Source organism: Magallana gigas, chromosome 9 (genome assembly GCF_963853765.1).
Source record: "Magallana gigas chromosome 9, xbMagGiga1.1, whole genome shotgun sequence".
In the NCBI taxonomy this organism is placed as follows: Eukaryota; Metazoa; Mollusca; class Bivalvia; order Ostreida; family Ostreidae; genus Magallana; species Magallana gigas.
Window position 1 is genome coordinate 35,280,258 of NC_088861.1, and position 26,149 is coordinate 35,306,406.

Genomic DNA, 26,149 nt, shown 5'->3' on the forward strand with positions numbered 1-26,149 from the left:
AGAGAGAACGTTGTACGTTTATTTTACGGAAACTTCCAATTGTTATAATGCTAATCCCAGTTTAACCTTAGTAGAAATTATTTATTCATCAACGGATAAACTCGCAGTGGTGTACAATGTAATCTGATTCGATATCGTACAAATGTAATGTTCCCTTCTGAACGAATGCGTGTCAAACTTAATACATGTACGTACATGTTTCTCTCCCTCTTTTATCTCTCTCTCATTCTCTATCTCTCATTCACAATGCGAAAAAAGTAATTTTATAGTGCATGTATTGTAATTTTTGTCGGGCTCGAACATCGGGTTCGGCGTACTGTTTATCTGTTGTTTCTGAATAAAGATTTGATTGTCTCGGACGTGCTTTTTTGTCCCCGCAGCTTTGTGGTGCAATTAGACCCACACCAAACCCTGTACACAGCACCACACTGGTGTCAGAAATGCGTTTTAATCATACTGTAAGTTTTGTCGGAATCTGTGCGAGATTAGGTCACTTCAATTGTAGGAATTGATCGGCGTTAGTTCTGACGTCGTGCATGCATCCAGGGTAGTGTGAATCCACTCCTCTGTTCTTTGTGTGCTTTCTTGTATATTAAACTTGTTATCAGATTGTGAGAATCCTCATCTGTATTTTTATTTTTGATGCTTTCTTTTTTATTTCTAGGGATCATTATTTTTTATCTTGCCCCCCCCCCCCCCCCCCCCAACAGCAATTTTACAATATTGTTAGGGGTCATTTCTCGATTTTGTGGTTTTAGAGAAAAAAAAGTAGAAGATAAAATAGATCAAGTGGGACTATTTTTATTAAAGAGCTTGTCAAGTATCACAAAATTTCTGGACAAAAACCCATTCCAAGTTCCTCCAAGTCCCATTACCAAGTTGCCTGTACTGGTGTCTAATAGCTTAGAAAATTGTTTAAGAGTGCATCACAACAGTAGAATACCCCTCCTTTTTTCACATCTTCAAGAGCTACATCTGCAGTGGCTATCGATAGAGTAATAGCTCTCAAGGGGTAGCAAGCCTTTAGTAGTGTATGTTTGGTTAGGTGTTTGTGATATTAAAGAAAATACACAGGGGCTCTGGTCACAAACAAAGGCAAATTGAATTAACTTATAATTCTTTAGGCACAGCAATGACAAACATTTCAGAACAGTTTTAAAGAATTTTGTCATTTCAAAACAAGGTTTTCTAAAATTAATTACAATTCCAGTGTTCTCTGCAAAACTGTACAATTCCTATTTCAAAGCTTTCAGGATTAGGGTGTCCCTAATTCTGAAAACTTTGAAACTACAGACAAGATTTTGATTAAGGAAATAAATGGCCTCAACCAGCAAATTTATGATCTTAATCATTCATCAGGTCGTAATACACTTCAGTATTGTAAAGGTCAGAGGTCGTGGAAGACAGTCGTTTAATTATAACCTCTTGAAAGACGGAATTCATCCTGATAACCGATTATCTGAAAAGTAGTTAAGGCGATTTGAATTCGACATAGTGAATGAGTGCTGGTCAGATGCAACACCAGATGTGATAACATTGAATGTTGACCCACAGGACATACTGACTTTATAAAATTAATATCAACAATTATGTCAGAAAGCAACAACATACTTGACAACACAATTACTGCTACAACAGATAATGATGACTTCAATAATCCTTGTTTAGTAATTCCTTCAGTAGAACAAAGTATTGTCCTGGTTTTAGAAAAAGTTGACAAGAGCTTAGGTAGCCTCACCCTCAAATTAGAGGAAGCAACAAAATTGATGATAAGTAAGCAGGATTCAGTTTTAGATAGACAAATGCAATTGGTGATGAGCAATGAGAAGCTGTTGTCTGCTACGATAGACAAACAATTAAACATTACAAAGAATCAAGAGCGACTTCTGTCTGAATCGATAGAGAGTCAGAAAGAGATGGTTAGGAGACAAGAAAAACTTTTCTCGGACATGACTGAAGGGCTCACACAGGTCCTGGGGCGTTCATCTAGTCGAGGGGACAGCCCTAGATAGGTACCCGCATACCAGGACCACAAGACAGAAATGTTGAACAGTCAAGGGGACAGCCCCAGACTGTACCAACATGATGAGGAAGGAAAACGACAACACAATTAATGCTTTAGAATGGTTTGGGTTTTCAACACCCCATAGAAATACAAACACCAATTGTTATAGCTCATCATATTCAGGTCAAAATTTGCAGAGAAACCTGCAGACAAGTAATGGCTTCAGACAACCTATATCGACTCCCATAACTGGACCAAGCAACAAACAGTTCCAGCCAGTGCTGGATACAATAAATCAGTTTGAGTCTAGCTGAAGCGTATGATCTATGAACACAAAAAATGATTATATACCAAGGCAAAAGTTACCAGTATTTGATGGGAGTGGAGACTGGGAAGGATTCCATCTTCCTTTCAATAGAGCAGCACAGAGATATGAATGGGGTGATGAGGAACACCTTAAACGGTTCATAGAATGCTTGAGAGGCCAAGCATCAAAATATCTATGCAGCATACTAAAATCTGTACAGAATGTCTACCCGAAGTTATTAAAACTTAAGTCAGATAGATTCAACCGAAAGGACCCACCTGCTACTGCAAGAAAACGACTAGTAAGGGAGAATCTGATAATGAGTTTGCTGAGACTGTGCGGGGTTTGGTTTCGCAAGCTTTTCCCTCTTTAAGCATTGAACCCCAAGAGGAAATAGCTGCAGAATCCTTCTGAAATGGTTATAAAAATGCTAAGATTGGATATGAAGCATTAAACAAAATGCCGAAAACTATAACTGAAGCCTTAGATCTTGTTATACAGCTACAACAAAACTTCAGAGCTACAATAGGTCGTGAAAATGTTCAATTTCAGCGCCATTCTAGAATGAGTTTCCTAGTCAAATGATCTCTGTAATATTGACATTGAAGAAGGTAGTTCTTGTGAGAATGTGCGACCAGTAGCGTCCCCTGAAGCAAAGGAGAAAACACTAAATGAGGCAGTTCAGGAATTAAAGGCCTTGATAGAGCACAGAACAGCAGAAATGATATCATCTCAAAGATCTTCATCCCAAGAAGAGGTTTTTTAAGTAAGGAGAATATAGTCATTTTCAAAGAGATTGTCCAACATCTCTATAACAATCTCCTAGAAAAAAAGGAAATATAAATGAGAAGGACACGTCAAAGAAACTATTCAAGACTGGAAGTGAAAATTGGAAAACAATTAGAGTACCAGTGCAAATAAATGGGGAGCAGACTCTCGCAGTGATTGATACTGGAGCTGAAGTAACTGTCTTATCAGAACACTTTGTGAGAAACAGAAGCTTAGAGTATTCTGGTGGTAATAAAACAACAACGCTGATAAATGCAGAAGGTGGCAACAAGATGTCTGCAGTTACTGATGTTGGACTGTGAGTTGATCTGGGAAGGTCATCCATTAATTGGAAGGTCTGCATTGCACCCATACGTGATGAGATGTTGATCGGGATAGATTTGTTGATGGCCCTTGATGCTGTTGTTTTGACAAGACAAGGTGATTTGTTGATTAGGGGTGAACTCGTAATTGGAAATATAGATTTACCAAACACAATGCATGTAGCAAGAGTTAGCCATTGAAAAAGATACCACTCTGCCCCAAATGAGTGAGACAGTACTAAGTGGATGTGTTGATAAACCCGATCAACAACTAGTATGAGTACTTGATCCAGTATCTTTAAACAATGGTGCTCACACTGGATCCTTACTAGTGAAAATAAATGAGCGAATACCTGCTCAAATCCTAAACCCAACCCCCAAGAACTAAAATTGCCTGCAGGTACACATTTAGGTAAGTTAGTGGAGGCGGAGACAGAGCAAAACAACTCTTATGAGCCACCCAGTGATATGGAAGGCAGTCAACAGGGTCAAGAAAGTGTCGGACTTGTACCATTACATTTAGAGAAATTAATGGAAAATAAAACAAAGGGATGTTCAGAGGCAGAGACCAAGGAAATAAAAACATTGTTACTGAATTATCACGATGTTTTTGCCAAAAATGCCAGTGATGTCGGATGCTTCTCCAAGATTTTCCATCGGATTGTTACAGGAGATGCGTCACCAGTGCGCCAACCAGTTTGGCGAACAACCCTATGATTTCAAAAAGAGGAAGAACAACACTTGCAGAGTCTTCTTGACAGTGGAGTTGTAGTACCTTGAACTTCATGCTAGGCATCACCTGTGGTTCTGATCAGAAAGAAAGATGGCGGAGTGAGATGGTGAATCGATTATAGAAAATTGAATGATGTCACCAGGAAAGACTCGTATCAACTCCCTACTATTGAAGAATGTTTGGACACCCTTGCTGGTTCTACCATCTTTTCAACTATAGACCTCCAGCAAGAATATCATCAAATTGAAGTGGATCAAGCAGATAGGACAAAAACCGCTTTTATAACCAGCTATACGCTTTTCGAGTACACGCACATGCGTTGGGCTGTGTGGAGCCCCGGGAACATTTCAGAGAGCAATGTAGTGTGTTCTTAAAGGTCTGCAATGGAATATTGTATTGATTTATTTAGATCATGTTAAAGTCGCCAGCCGCAACATGCAGGAGCACATCATGCACCTCATGGAAGTGCTTCAAAAACTTAGAGAGAGCAACTTAAAGCTAAAGCCATCTAAATGCCATTTTTTCAGTGAAGCGTATTGTTTATGGGGCACCGGATCAGCGCAGATGGAATAGAGGCCAACCCTGAACTGACTCGGGAAGTACAAGATTGGCCTCAGCCCCAGAGTGTCAAGGACGTACAATCCTTTCTAGGACTCACAAACTATTATCGCAGATTTATTAATAAGTACTCGGATATTGCCGAACCACTGTAGCTATTGAAAAAGAAGGGCGTGACATTCAAATAGAGAACTGAGCAACAGAAAACATTTGATGTTCTAAAAGAGAAGCTTGTTTCTCCACCTGTTTTGGCTTTCCCACTGTCTAAGATTACTTTCATTCGAGATACTGACGCCTCAAACTACTCAATTGGAGCAGTACTTTCACAGTTGCAGGGTGACTCAGACAAGGTAATTAGCTATGCTAGTAAGCGTCTTGGCCCAGCACAATCAAAGTTCTGTGTTACAAGCAAGGAACTTCTTGCTATTCATTCAGAAATTTAAACACTATCTCTTGAGCACACAGTTCATTGTTCGTACTGACCATGGCTCCCTTACGTGGCTGTATCGTTTTACGACTTCTCAAGGGCAGCTTGCGCGATGGTTAGAACACCTAAGCCAATTCAACATTGTTTTCCAACATAGAAAAGGCATAAACCATGGCAACGCAGATGCCCTGTCTAGATACCCTTCAAAACAATCAAAGTGTGACTGTTACACTGTTGGATCAAGCTTTTCTGACTTACTTTGTGGTGTTTGTAAACACTGCATAAAAATTCACCAGGAGTGGTCTCGATTTCATTCTGATGTAGATGATGTCATACCCCTTGCAGTCAAAAGTGATAGCAATCTAGTACTTTTGGAAAACCAAACAAATCATGGGAATCCATCTTGTGATGTCTCTGACCCAGATACTTGCTCTGGAGGACACAGTGTCCCCAAGCAGGATGAAAGAAACAGAAACTGTTTGCCAAATAACAAGGATGGATGAATCTAATGATAGTGATGATGATGAGGAGCTTGGTCCCCACATATCCCTCAACGCTTACACCAGTGAAGACTTGGGACAGGAACAAAGAGATGATCCAGAGCTATGTAAAATTTTTAAGTGGATAGAGCAAAACTTTCCAAAAAATCGAGAGGAAATGTTTACCGAGTCACCAGGTCTAAGGCACTTTTGGCTGATGAGAGAAAACTTGTTGTTGAGCAATACTTGCTTATTCCACAGATGGGAATTTCCTGAAGAAACCCGGAAACTATTTATAGTGCCAGAAGCAATGAAGGTCGAAGTAATGGAAACTGCTCACTGCTCACCATTATCAGGACACCCTGGAAATAAAAGGACCATACAGCGCCTTCGACAATCTTTCTACTGGCATGACATGACAGATTATGTGACAACTTTTGTGGGTGCATGTGAAAGGTGTGCACTAACCAAAAAGGCTTACAAAGTAAACAGGTCTTCGATGCAACAGTATAATGCAGGATCACCGATGAACAGAATACAGCTGGATATATTAGGACCATTCTCCATATCCAAACAAGGACATAAATAAATTCTTGTACTAGTTGATCAGTTTTCTAAATGGACAGAGTGTTATCCACTACCTGACCAAACTCCAGAGTCTATAGCCAGTGTTCTAGTGAAGGACTTCATTGCTCATTTTGGAGTACCCCTAGAACTCCACACAGACCAAGGGCGGAATTTTGATGGTGAATTGATAAAACGACTAGCAGAGTTAATTTGCTAGGCAAAGACAAGAACAACTCTATACCATCCCTCCTCAAATGGGTTGGTAGAGAGATTTAATAGGACTCTTCTCCAAATGATGCGATGCTTTGTCAGCCAGAATCAAGATGATTGGGACGAACACATCCCTCTGCTTGCTGGAGCATACAGAAGTACTCCTCACACCAGCACTGGCCTTACACATTACAGACTAATGTTGGGTTGTGAGGTTCATCTTCAACAGGAGGTAATGTTTAGTTTAAACCCAGTAGAGGAAGATGACTTTCCCTTCATAGATAAACTGCGATCGTCTATGAAAAGGTGTGAGAATATAGCTTGGGAAAACTTGAAAAGTACATCGAAAGGTCAAAAACGTTTTAAATGACTTGCGTACACACGATTAGTCGTACAATCATAGTGATCTAGTATACATTAAGGATGATGCTAAGAAGGTTGGAAAGAGCCGTAAGTTACAGCCATTGTGGAAGGGTCCAGCAGTTGTTGCCCAAAAACTTGACCCAGTATTATATGAAGTCATTACAAAGAAGGGCTTTACAATACTACATCATGATCGTCTAAAGCCCTGCCTTTTAGAAACAGTGCCTATATGGATTTCGAAAGCTCGAAGACAGCTTCAATACAGCATGGAGTTTGATGAGAGGAGGGAGCAGGCAATCCAACTAAAGGACCTTGAAAATCACGGTGAGGAAAACACCCAAAGTAAAAACACTGAGGTCAAGTTCATACCAAAAATACCTAATGTTGGCGAGGACATGAATTTAAAAGACGATTATGCAGGGTAGTTTCGAGACACTATTGTGAATGATGACTGGACGACCACGCATACCACAACTAGGCGTGAAAGGAAGATTAAACCTCCATCCAGATATGCGTTTTAAAATGACATTATCATTTGAACATTTAAATTATATTTATTTTAGCTGATGGTGATGTTTCATTATCCTCGAGCAAATGATTAATTTTCATTTCAGTACACTTTTGTTGTGTGACATTTTCCTTAGAAAAAGGGGAGAAGTGTAGTACATGTATTGTAATTTGTGTCGGGCTCGAACATCGGGTTCGGCGTACTGTTTATCTGTTGGTTCTGAATAAAGATTTGAAAGTCTCGGACGTGCTTTTTGTCCCCGCGGCTTTGTGGTGCAATTGGACCCACACCAAACCCTGTACACAGCACCACAATTTCAACGGAGAAAATTAATATTTAAATTATTGTAGAAATAAAGTGAATGAGAAACATTGTAGCTTTTGATCATTAGCAAAACTTTTCCACTCAGGTGACTTAACAAAAATTGTTTTAAAACAGACAGGTCATAGCGCATTTCTCTTCATTCGTCCTTTTTCAGAATTCTTACATGTATCTTGTAATGTTTGCGTGTAATTTAATTTTAAGAAAAATATAGAGTCGTTTGTAAGACAAAACCCTACAAGAGAAGAGTGATACATGGATTTTAAAAGTAGTTTTTAAATGTTTATCCTAACATCCTAATAAAGTGAATAAAAGTCCTGATATATAAAACCGATTAGTATTTGAAATCAAAATGCATTTTCCCAGAAAACCAGCATCAAAATTATCAATTTAAACATTTTAAATATAGCAATATCATGTGAAATATGGATTTTATATTTTAGATTGAGACATTTCCTTTGTTTATGCACGGCTTTTACATGTAAATACATTTGTTGTAATGAATCCGGTCCCGCAAGTTTTACAGCTACGTTATCCGACGGGTATATGTCTATAAGGCCATATTCAAGATTGTTATTGCAATATAAATTATTTATTCAAACTTGTGATAATTCTAAATACTTTAAAATTAATGTGAATAAGATGTTTTTGGGGTTTTGGTTTTTTTTTGGGGTTTTTTTTATTAGAAATTAAGATCAATTCTATGTAAGAATCAACGATTTATAAAAGGGTCTGGCCATGCATAGTCACCAATTTTCCTTATATTTCATACATGGACACACCTAGGTATAAAACGCAAAAAAGCACTAAAAGTTGGTTACTAGGGGTAACCGTTGCCATAGTAATCGAGGTTAAAGATGGAAAAATAGCAAAACGTAAAAATTTGAAGCCATATTAGAAGGTTTTGCCCACTAATATAAAATACCAAAGACATAAAACAGACTTTGTCCTATTTACAATTATTTGATTATATCAGAAAATTGATTGGGAAACCAATACTTTTAAAATGTTGCCATGGAAACTGTTACAAATTTTTGAAATCAGTTTTTTGCGGTTTTTTAATAAGCCGAAATAAGAAACTGTTAAATTTATTTTTACATTCATATCAATGTCCATGCTTTATATATTTTATTATGAAAATTGACATGCGTTGCCATGGCAACAAGGCGAAAAAATAGAAAAAACTAAGAAATTGAAGATGATTTTGATATGCTTTAATTCCCAGTTTTAGAATTTTTTTGCAATTGTTTTAGCTGGAACTTGTTAAAATATATCTAAATTATAATTATATACCACAAAAAGCTTTGTTATGCAACAGAGAATTGTTGTTGCTATGGAAAATTAAGATGCGTAAAAAATCACACAGTATTCTTACTTTTTGAAAGGTCCATATCAACGGCAGTTAATTTTAGAAAATTTCAGATTTTTTTCAAGTGTCATTAAAGTTAAGGACATTTTATTTTTTCTCACCATTTGATTTTATATATTTATTCATTATAAGGGAGTAATATCCATTCAATTATGCCTAAAAATATTATAATTTTCCTTATTTTTAAGCTTGTTACCATAGCAACGGTTCTCAATTTTCATATTTAAATTCTTAATTGCACAATCATATTAGTGTTTACCAAAAAATCCAAGATTTGCACTTTTTATTCAAATTAAATGAAGAAAACAGATTTTAAAATTTCTGGTAGGTAACCATGGAAACACTCTAAAAATATACGTTTCTCCATGAATTTTTTTTTCTTTCTTTTGAAAAATGACAACTATTTTTAATAATATATTCTACCCTGGAAACCCCAAGTTCTGCACATTACTCACAATATGTTCTCAAATAAGCATTAAAATGCCATTTTTACATCTTTACCCTCGGTTACCATGGCATTTTTTTACTAACCAAAGTCTATCAAATTATCAAGTACGAGGAAAATCCGTGACTATGCGTGGCCACCGAATTTTGATTCTTACATGTAATTGGTCATTAATTCATATCGTACAGAAACCGTACAAACCGTATGGAAAGCATACAGAACACGTATCGTATCGTACAAGAAACGTATCGTATCATATGAAAAACGTACCGTGCCGTGCGATAAACGTATTGTATTGTACAAACCGTATAGCGTATGAGAAGCGAGCGTGCGATAAACGTGCATATGGTGTAGCAGACTAAGTGCGTTTCAGGGTCTGTATGTTTAACTTTGAACCTTTTTAGGGTCCCCGTATTCGATAACAATTTTAATCTTCAATTAAAAATCTTCACTATAAAGACAAACAATGATGCAAATATTGGCATTTCTAGTTCTTGAGAAGATTTTTGTTAAAAAGACATCCACCCTATTTTCACTGTTTCAAGAAAGGCACTTTTAATTTAAAAAAAAAATATTTAGAACTGCCTTCCCTATCAAAAGACTTTGTACCAAGTTTGGTTAATTTGGCCTAGTGGTTCTAGAGAATGATTAAAAAAAAGTTTACAGCCAGACTGACGGACGACGGACAACAGGAGATCCTTCAAATCAAATGAGCTAAGACACTGTTAACGAGACTTTCCATTTGATTACAAGGATAACTCTATGTCATATTACGATATTCACACCAAGGTAATTGTCGCATCCAGTAGATATTTCTAAAACAATTGATACGCTTGTTTGCTATGATTTTTAAGTTAAAATAGTTTTTTTAATTTTATATTTTCAGCCCAAAAAAACATAGTATGCACATAACTGCAGTTGTTTCTGAAGATAATTATACCAATTACATATCTTTTTTAAAAATCAAGTTGAATATCTTTTGATTTACAAGCACGCTTTTACTGATATAAGGGGTAGGAATATAAGCAAAATTTTTTTCCTAAAATAAACACATCATTTCTCTTTATTGTATTAAATTTTGAACCAGAATAGAAAAAAAATTCCAGATATTTTTTAAAAAGTTGACTGAAAACTTCTCAAACTTTAGTTTTTGTTATCATAATTCATCGAGGGAAACGCACAAATTTACTTTGGGAACATTCCTATCTAGGTATAAATGATATAAAAAGTTTATTAATCGAGTAAACAGAGCCTAAACATCTGAATATTGCTTCAATTTTTATCTTAAACTAAAGGTATTGTGAGGAAGCTCACAATGATACCCCCGCTAAGAAAAGAATAATAACTCAAGTATTTTTGTTTATGAAAATTATAGATGCTTCCTTATAGTGCCATTGAACTTATCAAGATTACCAAAGCTCAGGTTAAGAAATATTAACAAATCAGCACTTTCAATGTTTCTCCGTAAAAAAAAAGGTATGACCGACACTAAATTTGTATTTATCCTGCCAGTGATCTTAGCCTATACCAAATGGCCTTGAGTCAACGTTCGAACACACCTTTTGGTCATATATAGGCATCCTTGTGTGATAAGAAATTTTAATGTTTCTCCATAAGAAAGATATGAACTGGGCACGAACTGTCCCCTTTTCCTGCCAGTGACCTTGATCTTGCTTGAGTCAAGGTCATTACACACCCTCAGTTCATAAGCAATCCTTGTGTGAAGTAAGAACTTCCAATGTTCATCCTTAAGAAAGACATGGACCGGACACAAATTTTGTACAGACAGACGGACGGACATTTGGAGAAAGTTATTCCCATATACATGTACAGTCAGTTTAAGCATATCTTTTACATCATACACCATAACAAAGCATAGCATTGAAATGTCAAAGCATTGTAATGGAATCTCATAACATAGCATTGGAATCTCATACCATAGCATACAATCACATAGAATTTCATCCGTTATAGCACACCATAGCATATCATACAACATGATTATTAACTCGGTTTTAAGTGTGTTTTTAAATAAATGTTCACATTGCAGATAAGTAGTAATTTTTAAGTTCTTATCATTTTAATTCGAAATATGTGGAGCTCTTCTGTGTATGGAGACGTTTTTGTTCAAATGTCATAGCACAGCATAGAACATCATATTATTAGGCCCTTCTTTTCAATTTCTCAAGCATAGCATACAAATCTCATAGCATTACAATGAAATACCATAACATATGATTAAAATCGCATATCAAAAAATGAAATTGTAAAAAATATGCATGAAATTAATGTACCCTTTCATTAATAATAATTATATTCATTTAAAATTACAGGGAACTCCTGGCCAAATTGCACTTTCTATTAGAATTGCAATGCTTCATTTTGACCAATGTTCCGGGAGTCCGGTCCATTTATATGAATACTAATATATACTTTTTCTGTTAATTTATTCCTAAGATAATGTACCTTTACTTTTTAAAAAGCATATTTTTGAAGTAGGGGATTTATGTGTAAGCATTATTTATCAATCAACGCGAGTTTCCGTTGTGGCTTTAATGATTTTAAAATTTGCTTATTAATTATTCGTTTTGTTTAATGTTTTGAGGAGTTTAAATAAATAAGTAAATTACATATGTCATTCATCAAGAAAAGCACGAATGGCCTATATCTCCAATATATTTAATTCTATTTTTTATGATTTTCAAATATCAACATATTAAAATTCTTTCAAGCAACTTCAATCAACATGCCATTTGCACCAAATTTCAAAATAAATCTATATATAATGTGTAAAATAGATTTAAAGCTATTTTTATTTCAATAGTTTTTTTTTGATATTTTAAATGTTTATCTTAAAATGCTAATCGATTCGAAACAACATGATTGATCTCAATTAATGATTTCAAATCTGTCTTAACCATTTGAATTGAACTTAATGGTAAGAAAAGAATACAATTTCTAACAATTTATACCAATAACTTTTTACTTTGAAAAAGAAAACATATATTTTTATATTTCGTTGAAATTATTTTCATGCAATTTCCGTTTGCTCTATTTAAAAATTATTGAATTTCTATAAACATAATTTCTAATTGATTTTATATTAGAGCTTTGTCTCAGGTCAACTTATAACAATGAGAAGCGAAATATTTGTAAAACTTACACAGGAAAGCCATTGGAACCTTTAGGTGGAAATCTGAAACCCCTTGGATCGTAGCCATCAATCTCGATTTCTGCACTGCCGCCTGAACATGCAAGGTCACCTAAAATAGTTGAATGGAAAGGAATATCAAGGCTTTTGGTTGAATTACTCCTTGAAATGAACTGAACAGTATACATTTAAATTAAAACAGTGTTAACATTATCATAGATGTTAAATTCAAAAAAATAAATTAATACAATACAATTAGATTTGTAGAATCTGAACCATTGATACCATTGAAAAAGTTTTTCTTTTTTTAAAAACAGCATCAATTAATCAGATCACAGTAAATTTATCAAGACCCAAACATTTTGCAAGAATCATGGTATATTTTGATATCACATGAACAATTAACATTGCTATAATAACTTGAACTTTAATCGGTAATTAAATGGTAATTGTTGAACTATATATGTAGAGGCTTTAAGAATTCCAATCACAGAGAATTACGTTTGTAATAAATAAGTTTGAATAAATACACTATGTTTATCTGCGTTATTTTTTTAAGAAGTTTTAATTTAAAAAGTCCGATGGTCACTTATGAAAACGGTAAGAGTTACATGCAATATGGCCTGGCTCTCGGTTGTTTACCTTTAAAATATCAAGGCAATTAAACGTTCCTAAACTGTTGCATCTTTTATTTTAAAAAAATGTTACTGTGGTTTCCTAAATTGACAGTCATGTAATACTTATTAAAAATTCCCCCGCATTGAGGCTAGAAACAAATTTCAATGGTTATTATTTTTGCACGAGTACACCCGTGATTTGTAAAAATAATTAATGGAAGCTAAATTCTGCCTTTATTAAGTAGATTTTCATCTTTTATTAGTAACAATAGATATGCAAAATGAGCACAAGTTGAAATTTGAATGTCATTTGCTTAATTTCCACGTACTTGTGATTTCATTTTATATATCTTATTGAAGTAGCAGCACTTAAAAAAAAATGAATCACCCCCTTAATTTGTATTCGGAAGATCTTACTGATTTGTTTATTGTATTTAAAAAAACCAGATTTAGGTATGCTTTCCGATGTCAAACACATTAAAGTTGTAAATTAAACACTCTAGAAAAAAAACATACGCTTAAAAAATTGCAAGCTAAATTACAATATTTATAAGGATTTGCATTTAAGAGTATAGTAATTGTTTGAAGATTATGCTCCATTTATTTATGAAATGCAAAATGTTAAAAAATTGATTGATTCAACTCTTTCTTTACACACATGTTGTATGCCTCCAAAAAGGAAAGTGTGATGTCAAATTAACAAGTGTACCGCGATTGGTCAGTTGTTTAATATATTAAACGTCCCTGAACTTACTTGAATACAAAATTACACGCGAAAGTAATTTTAAATGTAAATTAATGTATTCGCATAGATGACATTCGGGTATTACTTTTTTGTACAGTTTTAATGACTTATTGACGTCTGTGTGGTCATAGTTAACATTTACCTACGTTTTGGTAGTCGCGATTAATTAGTAGACCCAATAGTGCTGCGCAAAACAGTAATGACCCGAACAAAGATGCCGTTAGTTCGACGAAAAAACACTGTAGGTGCGACTGTTATGATTTCACTTTTTTACTCTATAGCTGTCACTCATAGATCATCTATCAACCATAGAGGCTTGGTGAACTAGTCAACAAGTTTTGTCCATGTTACCTACAGGCTGTGAGCAGGTATTGACGCAACCGAACTTGTTGACATTAATTAGATGGGTGGTCTGTTCTAAGTTCAGAAGCTCTAACTGAAATATATATCTCACTTGATATTTAATTTACATTTTTTATTGAAAACATACATGTACTGACAAGCGGCGATCGACGACAGTTCGCCTGACTGGCGTCTGTGAACATAGCAGTTACTTCACTGTATCAGGCGTTATATAATAATTATTCTAACATAAACGTTTTACTGGCGTAATATGTTGAATATGACCTAATAAACAGAATTTGAAAAATTTTGACTGCTTCTGTAAAAAGCTCATCTAGCCGGGTCTCATTCAATTAACACATTCTAGGGTTCTGACTTCATGGGGGGGGGGGGGGGGGGAGGGGGTGTTTGTTCTGACATTGGCTAGATGCGGTAGTGTAGCTCCACGAAAAATTAAAATTAAAGGACCGTGGATCAACAGTTTCATTTTAAAAAATAAAAAAAAATCTATGTTTGTTACGTAAAACATGTAAGGCACAGTTGGACTTAATAAACTAATTTAGATTTATGTTCTGTGCAAATTAAATTTAATGCCTAAAATTCCACTGCGATATTTAACGTTAAATATCAGTACGTTTGTGGTCTTTAAGTTTTAAAATAGTGAAATATCTCCAGAATCTTTTGATATAAAAATATTTACGGAACATAATCCTAAATGACCTTTATAGGCTTGCGCATCTTTATGTGCGAAAATATAATATTGTTTTTGTATGAATTTAACTGTAGTAGCTCCATTGTCCATAAACCCGAATCCTGCATGGAGCTACGAATTGGCAAAATCAAGAAAATGAAAATTAATTTTGATAAGAAGGGAGTTTATCTTTCGTACCATTTTCAGTTATTGTTTCATTGTATTTCTTTTGTTAACTTATGATGTAAAGAAATTAGTAGAAAAGAGTGTTTTAATGGAAGCTTGTAAACGCTATGCAATTTTGTGCACATAAAAGAAAAGATAGAACAGATATTCATGTGATCAATTTCTCGCAATTACACAGCTCGATAATACGGTGAAAAAAAGTAGTGATGTGGTAGTGTAAAACATCAAAAAAGGAATTATATATAGATATCACCCGGGTTATTCTAAATGTAATATATTTAACTCAACGACATGCAGTTAAAGTCTTCTCAAATCCATTTTTATTTCCCAAGTTTGATCTTTGTTATTGCTGAATCAAAAAGAAAATAAGATGGAGTTTCGGAGAAACACAAATTAAATTTGCAATCAAACCTGACGAAAAATGCTGAACAACAAGAGAAAGAGGGATTTGGGGGACACACAGTGTTAAAGGGTTGAAGCGATGCACGGATATATCGTATATCCAGTATGAATTTTTCATGTTTTGTGAATAAGAAAATGGAATTGTTCTTTTATTCACAAAATCCAGGGATTTTTTTTATTTTTTAATTCAATATCTAAAGACATAAATAAATTTAGTGTTGCTATGTAATGCGATATCAGAGATAAGGTTTAAAAAATGATGAATAGTCAAACATCACAACTCGAATACACCGTTTAAAGAAGTTTAAGAAGCATACAAAGAAATGATCTATCTGTAGAATAAATAATTTTCAAATAACTATAGTGTATCAAAGAATTGTGCACAATGTGAAAGGAATTGTAATGCGAGTTTAGAGAAGTTTAACTTAAAGACGTTTGATGGCGAAATATGCTAAATATGACTTGATAAAGGAGTCGTACTCACTTGTCATGAAACTGCTGACAATCACAATGTTAAAAGCAGCAACAATCCAAATAGGTCTAAGCAACATTTTTACGCTGATTCATAAACGCTTACCCTACGACGTGTTATCGCAAGGTAATGTTTCTCGTTTATGCAGAGTTTATGAATCAGTACGTTGGGTTAAATACAATCAACACTGATTACTCAATTGGTTATTCAGACAATTATTATTATATAATCATATGAAGTGACATTATACATGCGCAGATCTAGAGGTCGGGGGGGGGGGGGGGTTCGGAATATATTTTTTTTCTTGGATTGAATTGATTGATTTAGAGTTACTACCCCCCCCCCCTTGGAATAGGGATTTCATGATTTTGGGAATATGTTTATTTTCCTAGGTATGGTTTTTTGGGGGTTTTTTATGAGTTAAAGGTATACAATGTTAACCACCCCCCCTCTGGATTAGAAATTTCATGATTTCGGGAATTAAGTTGTTTTTCTTTCCAACTTTCAATTTGCTTCGACGCAAGTGCTGCCAACCCTCCCCCCCCCCCCCCCTTGGAAAAATCTTCTTGATCTGCGCATGTCATAACATTCAAACGTATTTTTCGGAGAACCGGAACCATCTTGTTTCGGAAGATTAATTTTTTTTGCCGAGCGGAGTGAAGCGAAAAACCTTTGATAGTTAGGATGTATTATATACATGTAGTACAAACCGTGATTGCCCGAAACAAGATGATATAATTTCTCCGAAAAAACTGATGTAAGTTCTCCGAAAAACACTGAAGGTGCGACTGTTACATGTATAATGCCACTTTGTTAGTCCAGAGCTTTCACTCGTAGAACATCCATCATCCTCAATCAGAGGCTGAGTATACACCAGTCAACAAGTTTATCCATATGATTTTACCTGTTGACTGTAAGCAAATTTTGACGCAAACAAACTTGAAGACATTAGTTGTACATGTGTGGTCTGTTCATAATTACAAAAACTCTTCATGAAATATATCTCTCTCATTATATTTTAATTTACAGTTTAATCGAAAACAAACATGTAAGGACGAACGATTGACAACAGGTGAAACTGACTGAAATCTGTGAACTTAGCTGTTACTTCACTGTATTAGGCATTATATAATAATCATTTTAACATACACGTTTTACTGGCGTAATATCTTAAATACGACTTGATAAACAGAATTTGGAAAATTTCTTGTCGAAAATATTTTCACCGATTAAGGTTAATTAAATCTTTAGCATGGGACATAAATTTAAATTGTTACTGTTTTTGTAAAACGCTCATTTAGCTGGGTCTCATTCAAATGACATTCTTTGGTTATGAATTTGGGAGAAAGTTATTTTTTCTGAGAATCGCTAGATACGGTAGTAAAACTCCACGGGGAGATAAAATTGAGGGACAGTGGATCTACAAATTCATTTTAACAAATAAAAAAAATATGTTTGTTATCTAAAACATGTTAGGCACAGTTGGACTTAATAAACTTTATAAACTACTTCAGGTTTATATTCGTTTATATTCTGTGCAAATTAAATTAAATGCCTAAAATAAATTTAATGCCTAAAATTCCACTGCGATATTTAACGTTAAATATCAGTACGTTTGTGGTCTTTAAGTTTTAAAATAGTGAAATATCTCCAGAATCTTTTGATATAAAAATATTTACGGAACATAATCCTAAATGACCTTTATAGGCTTGCGCATCTTTATGTGCGAAAATATAATATTGTTTTTGTATGAATTTAACTGTAGTAGCTCCATTGTCCATAAACCCGAATCCTGCCTGGAGCTACAAATTGGCAAAATCAAGAAAATGAAAATTAATTTTGATAAGAAGGGAGTTTATCTTTCGTACCATTTTCAGTTATTGTTTCATTGTATTTCTTTTGTTAACTTATGATGTAAAGAAATTAGTAGAAAAGAGTGTTTTAATGGAAGCTTGTAAACGTTATGCAAATGTTTACACTTATCCTTAGCGATAAAATGTTAATGAACAATGAGAAAAGATAGAACAGATATTCATGTGATCAATTTCTCGCAATTACACAGCTCGATAATACGGTAAAAAAAAGTAATGATGTGGTAGTGTAAAACATCAAAAAAGGAATTATATATAGATATCACCCGGTTAATTCTAAATGTAATATATTTAATTCAACGACATGCAGTTAAAGTCTTCTCAAATCCATTTTTATTTCCCAAGTTTGATCTTTGTTATTGCTGAATCAAAAAGAAAATAAGATGGAGTTTCGGAGAAACACAAATTAAATTTGCAATCAAACCTGACGAAAAATGCTGAACAACAAGAGAAAGAGGGATTTGGGGGACACACAGTGTTAAAGGGTTGAAGCGATGCACGGATATATCGTATATCCAGTATGAATTCTTCATGTTTTGTGAATAAGAAAATGGAATTGTTCTTTTATTCACAAAATCCAGGGATTTTTTTTATTTTTTAATTCAATATCTAAAGACATAAATAAATTTAGTGTTGCTATGTAATGCGATATCAGAGATAAGGTTTAAAAAATGATGAATAGTCAAACATCACAACTCGAATACACCGTTTAAAGAAGTTTAAGAAGCATACAAAGAAATGATCTATCTGTAGAATAAATAATTTTCAAATAACTATAGTGTATCAAAGAATTGTGCACAATGTGAAAGGAATTGTAATGCGAGTTTAGAGAAGTTCAACTTAAAAACGTTTGATGGCGAAATATGCTAAATATGACTTGATAAAGGAGTCGTACTCACTTGTCATGAAACTGCTGACAATCACAATGTTAAAAGCAGCAACAATCCAAATAGGTCTAAGCAACATTTTTACGCTGATTCATAAACGCTTACCCTACGACGTGTTATCGCAAGGTAATGTTTCTCGTTTATGCAGAGTTTATGAATCAGTACGTTGGTTTAAATACAATCAACGCTGATTACTCAAATTGGTTATTCACCCAATTATAATTATGATTATATGAAGTGACATCATACACGCGCGGATCTAAAGATGGGTGGGATTTTTCTTGGTATGAATTGATTTGGAGCAGTAGGTATAGTACGTCACACCCCCCCCCCTCCCTCCCTCCCTCTCCAAGGGATGTGAATTTCATGATTTTGGGAATATGTTTATTTTTCTTGGTATGATTTTTTTTTGGTCTTATAGGTTTACTATGCTACCCCCCCCCCCCCCCTTGGATAAATTTTCTGGATCTGCACATGTCATAACAGTCATCCTTTTTGTATTTTTCGGAGAACCGGCATCATCTTGTACCGGGTGATTATTTTTTGCCGAGCAAAGTGAATCGAAAAACCTTTAATAGCGAAGATGTACTATATAGTGCAAAACGTGATTGCCCGAAACAAGATGATGTAAGTTCTCCGAAAAACACTGATGTAAGTTCTCCGAAAAACAAAGGTGCGACTGTTACATGTATAACGCCACTTTGTTAGTCCAGAGCTTTCACTCATAGATCATCCTTAATCAGAGGCTGGGTATACACCAGTCAACAAGTTTATCCATATCATTTACCTCTTGGCTGTAAGCAAACTTTGACGCAAACAAACTTGAAGACATTAGTTGTACATGTGTGGTCTGTTCATAATAACAAAAAATCTTCATGAAATATAAATCTCTCATTATATTTCAATTCACAATTTAATCGAAAACAAACATGTAATGACGAACGATGGACGACAGTTGAACCTGACTGATATCTGTGAACTTAGCAGTTACTTCACTGTATTAGGCGTTATATAATAATCATTCTAACTTCAACGTTTTACTGGTGTAATATCTTGAATATGACTTAATAAACAGAATTTGAAAAATTTCTTATCGAAAATATTTTCACCGATTAAAATCTTTAGCATGTGACATAAATTTAAATAGTAACTGCTTTTGTAAAACGTTCATCTAGCTGGGTCTCACTCAAATGGCATTCTTTGGTTTTGAATTTATTGGAGGAGGGTTTTTCTTTTTTTCTGAGATTTGCTGGATACAGTAGTGAAGCTCCAGGGGATGTTAAAATTGAAGGGACCGTGGATCTACAGTTTCATTTTAACAAATTAAACAAATCTATGTTTGTTATGTTAAATATGTTAAACATAGTTGGACTTTAAAAACTAATTTAGGTTTATATTCTGTGCCAATTAAATTGAATGCCAAATTTTCATTGCGACATTTGACTTTATATATTAGAACTTAAGTTGTTTTTTAAGTATTAAAATAGTGAACTGTCTCGAAAATCTGTTGATATACAAATATTTACGAAACATAATCCTGAATAACTTTTATAGGTCCAAAGGCCTGGCATCTTTGTGTGCGCAAAAATATATACTGTTTTTGTATAAATTTAACTGTAGTAGCTCCATTGTCCATAACCCAAATCCTGCCTGGAGCAACAAATTAGCATAATCAACAAAAGAAAATTGTTAATTATGAAAAAAAGATTTTTTCCCGTACCATTTTCATTTATTGCTTCATTGTATTCTTTTGTTTGTTAACTATGATGTAAAGAAATTAGTAGGAAAAAGTGTTTTGATGGAAGCTTGTAAATGCTATGCAAATTTGTGCACATATCCGTAGGGATACAATGTTAATGAACAATGAGAAAAGATTGAGAAAGATATCCACAGATAAAGTACTGATATGGTAGTGTAAAACATCAAAATAGGAATTGTATATAGATATCACCCGGGTAATTCTAAATGTAATATATTTAACTCAACGACATGCAGTTAAAATTCCAGTATGAATTTTTCATGTTTTGTGAATTATAAAAAGAAGCACACAAAGAAATGATCTATCTCTAGAAAAATCATTTTCAAATAATTATAGTGTATCGAAGAATTGTGCACAATGTGAAACGAATTGTAATGCGAGTTTAGAGAAGTACAACTTTAAGACGTTTGATGGCGAAATATGCTAAATATGACTTGATAAAGAAGTCGTACTCACTTGTCATGAAACTGCTGACAATCACAATGTTAAAAGCAGCAACAATCAAAATAGGTCTAAGTGACATTTTTCGCTGATTCATAAACGGTCACCCTACGACATGTTATCGCATGGTAATGTTTCTCGTTTATGCAGAGTTTATGAATCAGTAAGTTGGGTTAAATACAATCAGCACTGATTACTCAATTGGTTATTCAGACAATTATTATTATATAATCATATGAAGTGACATTATACATGCGCAGATCTAGAGGTCGGGGGGGGGGGGGTTCGGAATATATTTTTTTTCTTGGTTTGATTGATTGATTTAGAGTTACTACCCCCCCCCCCCCCCCCCCCATGGAATAGGGATTTCATGATTTTGGGAATATGTTTATTTTCCTAGGTATGGTTTTTTGGGGGTTTTTTATGAGTTAAAGGTATACAATGTTAACCCCCCCCCCCCCTTCTGGATTAGGAATTTCATGATTTCGGGAATTAAGTTGTTTTTCTTTCCAACTTTCAATTTGCTTCGACGCAAGTGCTGCCAACCCTCCCCCCCCCCCCCCCCCCTTGGAAAAATCTTCTTGATCTGCGCATGTCATAACATTCAAACGTATTTTTCGGAGAACCGGAACCATCTTGTTTCGGAAGATTAATTTTTTTTGCCGAGCGGAGTGAAGCGAAAAACCTTTGATAGCTAGGATGTATTATATACATGTAGTACAAAACGTGATTGCCCGAAACAAGATGATATAATTTCTCCGAAAAAACTGATGTAAGTTCTCCGAAAAACACTGAAGGTGCGACTGTTACATGTATAACGCCACTTTGTTAGTCCAGAGCTTTCACTCATAGATCATCCATCATCCTCAATCAGAGGCTGAGTATACACCAGTCAATAAGTTTATCCATATCATTTTACCTGTTGACTGTAAGCAAATTTTGACGCAAACAAACCTGAAGACATTAGTTGTACATGTGTGGTCTGTTCATAATTACAAAAACTCTTCATGAAATATATCTCTCTCATTATATTTTAATTTACAGTTTAATCGAAAACAAACATGTAAGGACGAACGATGGACAACAGGTGAAACTGACTGAAATCTGTGAACTTAGCTGTTACTTCACTGTATTAGGCATTATATAATAATCATTTTAACATACACGTTTTACTGGCGTAATATCTTAAATACGACTTGATAAACAGAATTTGGAAAATTTCTTGTCGAAAATATTTTCACCGATTAAGGTTAATTAAATCTTTAGCATGGGACATAAATTTAAATTGTTACTGGTTTTGTAAAACGCTCATTTAGCTGGGTCTCATTCAAATGACATTCTTTTGGTTATGAATTTGGGAGAAAGTTATTTTTTCTGAGAATCGCTAGATACGGTAGTAAAACTCCACGGGGAGATAAAATTGAGGGACAGTGGATCTACAAATTCATTTTAACAAATAAAAAAAATATGTTTGTTACCTAAAACATGTTAGGCACAGTTGGACTTAATAAACTTTATAAACTACTTCAGGTTTATATTCGTTTATATTCTGTGCAAATTAAATTTAATGCCTAAAATTCCACTGCGATATTTAACGTTAAATATCAGTACGTTTGTGGTCTTTAAGTTTTAAAATAGTGAAATATCTCCAGAATCTTTTGATATAAAAATATTTACGGAACATAATCCTAAATGACCTTTATAGGCTTGCGCATCTTTATGTGCGAAAATATAATATTGTTTTTGTATGAATTTAACTGTAGTAGCTCCATTGTCCATAAACCCGAATCCTGCTTGGAGCTACAAATTGGCAAAATCAAGAAAATGAAAATTAATTTTGATAAGAAGGGAGTTTATCTTTCGTACCATTTTCAGTTATTGTTTCATTGTATTTCTTTTGTTAACTTATGATGTAAAGAAATTAGTAGAAAAGAGTGTTTTAATGGAAGCTTGTAAACGTTATGCAAATGTTTACACTTATCCTTAGCGATAAAATGTTAATGAACAATGAGAAAAGATAGAACAGATATTCATGTGATCAATTTCTCGCAATTACACAGCTCGATAATACGGTAAAAAAAAGTAATGATGTGGTAGTGTAAAACATCAAAAAAGGAATTATATATAGATATCACCCGGTTAATTCTAAATGTAATATATTTAATTCAACGACATGCAGTTAAAGTCTTCTCAAATCCATTTTTATTTCCCAAGTTTGATCTTTGTTATTGCCGAATCAAAAAGAAAATTAGATGGAGTTTCAGAGAAACACAAATTAAATTTGCAATCAAACCTGACGAAAAATGCTAAACAACAAGAGAAAGAGGGATTTGGGGGACACACAGTGTTAAAGAGTTGAAGCGATGCACGGATATATCGATTATCCAGTATGAATTGTTCATGTTTTGTGAATAAGAAAATGGAATTTTTCTTTTATCCACAAAATCCAGGGATTTTTTTTTATTTTTTAATTCTATATTTATAGACTTAAATAAATTTAGCGTTGTTATGTACTGCAATATCAGAGATTAGTTTTTAATAATGATGAATAGCCAAACATCACATCTCGAAACCCGTTTTATAAAAGTTAAAGAAGCAGTCATAGAAATGTTCTATCTTTAGAATAAATAATTTTCAAATAATTATAGTGTATCGAAGAATTGTGCACAATGGGAAACAAATTGTAATGCGAGTTTAGAAAAGTTCAACTTAAAGACGTTTGGTGGCGAAATATGTTAGATATGACTTGATAAAGGAGTCGTACTCACTTGTCATGAAACTGCTGACAATCACAATGTTAATAGCAGCAACAATCCAAACAGGTCTAAGCAACATTTTTACGCTGATTCATAAACGCTTACCCTACGACGTGTTATCGCATGGTAATGTTTCTCGTTTATGCAGAGTTTATGAATCAGTGCGTTGGGTTAAATACAGTCAACACTGATTACTCAAACTGGTTATTCAGCCAATTATAATTATGATTATATTAAGTGACATCATACATGCGCGGATCTAGAGATGGTTGGGATTTAAGGAATTTTTTTTTTGGTATGAATTGATTTGAAGCAGTAGGTATACTACGTCACCCCCCCCCCCCCTCCCCTCCCTCTTCATGGAATGTGAATATCATGATTTGGGGAATCTGTTTAATTTTCTAGGTTTGATATTTTTTTTTTAAGGTTAAAGGTTTACTATGCTACCCCCCCCCTTTGAAACATTTTCTGGATCTGCGCATGTCATAGCAGTCATCCTTTTTGTATTTTTCGGAGAACCGGCATCATCTTGTTTCGGGAGATTATTTTTTGTGGAGCGGGGTGAATCGAAAAACCGTTGATAGCGAGGATGTATGATTTAGTGCAAAACGTGATTGCCTGAAACAAGATGATATAATTTCTCCGAAAAACACTGATGTAAGTTCTCCGAAAAACACTGAAGGTGCGACTGTTACATGTATAACGCCACTTTGTTAGTCCAGAGCTTTCACTCATAGATCATCCTTAATCAGAGGCTGGGTATACACCAGTCAACAAGTTTATCCATATCATTTTACCTGTTGGCTGTAAGCAAACTTTGACGCAAACAAACTTGAAGACATTAGTTGTACATGTGTGGTCTGTTCATAATAACAAAAAATCTTCATGAAATATAAATCTCTCATTATATTTCAATTCACAATTTAATCGAAAACAAACATGAAATGACGAACGATGGACGACAGTTGAACCTGACTGATATCTGTGAACTTAGCAGCTACTTCACTGTATTAGGCATTATATAATAATCATTCTAACTTCAACGTTTTACTGGCGTAATATCTTGAATATGACTTAATAAACAGAATTTGGAAAATTTCTTATCGAAAACATTTTCACCGATTAAAATCTTTAGCATGTGACATAAATTTGAATAGTAACTGCTTTTGTAAAACGTTCATCTAGCTGGGTCTCACTCAAATGGCATTCTTTGGTTTTGAATTTATTGGAGGAGGGTTTTTCTTTTTTTCTGAGATTTGCTGGATACAGTAGTGAAGCTCCAGGGGATGTTAAAATTGAAGGGACCGTGGATCTACAGTTTCATTTTAACAAATTAAAAAAATCTATGTTTGTTATGTTAAATATGTTAAACATAGTTGGACTTTAAAAACTAATTTAGTTTTATATTCTGTGCCAATTAAATTGAATGCCAAATTTTCATTGCGACATTTGACTTTATATATTAGAACTTAAGTTGTTTTTTAAGTATTAAAATAGTGAACTGTCTCGAAAATCTGTTGATATACAAATATTTACGAAATATAATCCTGAATAACTTTTATAGGTCCAAAGGCCTGGCATCTTTGTGTGCGCAAAAATATATACTGTTTTTGTATAAATTTAACTGTAGTAGCTCCATTGTCCATAACCCAAATCCTGCCTGGAGCAACAAATTAGCATAATCAACAAAAGAAAATTGTTGATTATGAAAAAAAGATTTTTTCCCGTACCATTTTCATTTATTGCTTCATTGTATTCTTTTGTTTGTTAACTATGATGTAAAGAAATTAGTAGGAAAAAGTGTTTTGATGGAAGCTTGTAAATGCTATGCAAATTTTACACATATCCTTAGGGATACAGGGATACAATGTCAGTGAACCATGAGAAAAGATAGTACATACATTCTGGTAATCAGTTTATTGATATCACACAGCTCGGCAATACGGTAAATCAAAGTAATGAAAGTACTGATAGACGGAAGCATGATTGTCAATGACATTGTGTTATTATAACCATTTTCTCCTTCAGACTCCTTCAGACTTAGTTTGATAACAGACAACACTATTCTAATATGTCAATTTATGTAATATTGTTGATCTGTCTAGGTGATAGAAAAATATAAAACATGGTTGTGTGTATGTACTGCCATTTATTTTTGCTAATAAGAAATAATAGGCAATAAGGGGAGGTCTTCAAACAGTCATAATATCAATAACCAGACATTGAATGTAAGTTATAAAAGGTGCGCAAATGACCTCCCCCTTATTAAACAAAGATGTATACATTATCAACATGTACCAAATATACATGCAACAAAAATATTGTTGAACAAAAACAGCATTTCACACTAACAGCAACATACATGTGTAATACATTGCAAATTAAATCCCCAACTACAAAGGTGATGAAGGGGAAGGAGGGTGGGTTGACTGTGGGTATTTACAAA

The 26,149-nt window shown here is 34.1% G+C and overlaps 1 protein-coding gene across 1 annotated transcript in view; it reads right to left on the reverse strand.

The window, feature by feature from the left end:
* Positions 1 to 23,880, reverse strand: part of LOC109618080 (tolloid-like protein 1) — a 76,248-nt gene extending 52,368 nt beyond the window's left edge. The window contains exons 1-2 of the mRNA XM_066072284.1: positions 23,716 to 23,880; positions 12,547 to 12,646 (exon numbers count right to left, since the gene is read on the reverse strand). Of these exons, the coding sequence (XP_065928356.1) occupies positions 12,547 to 12,646; positions 23,716 to 23,782 (167 nt within the window). The 5' untranslated portion in view covers positions 23,783 to 23,880. The remainder of the gene's footprint in view (positions 1 to 12,546; positions 12,647 to 23,715) is intronic.
* Between the last annotated feature and the right edge of the window lie 2,269 nt (positions 23,881 to 26,149).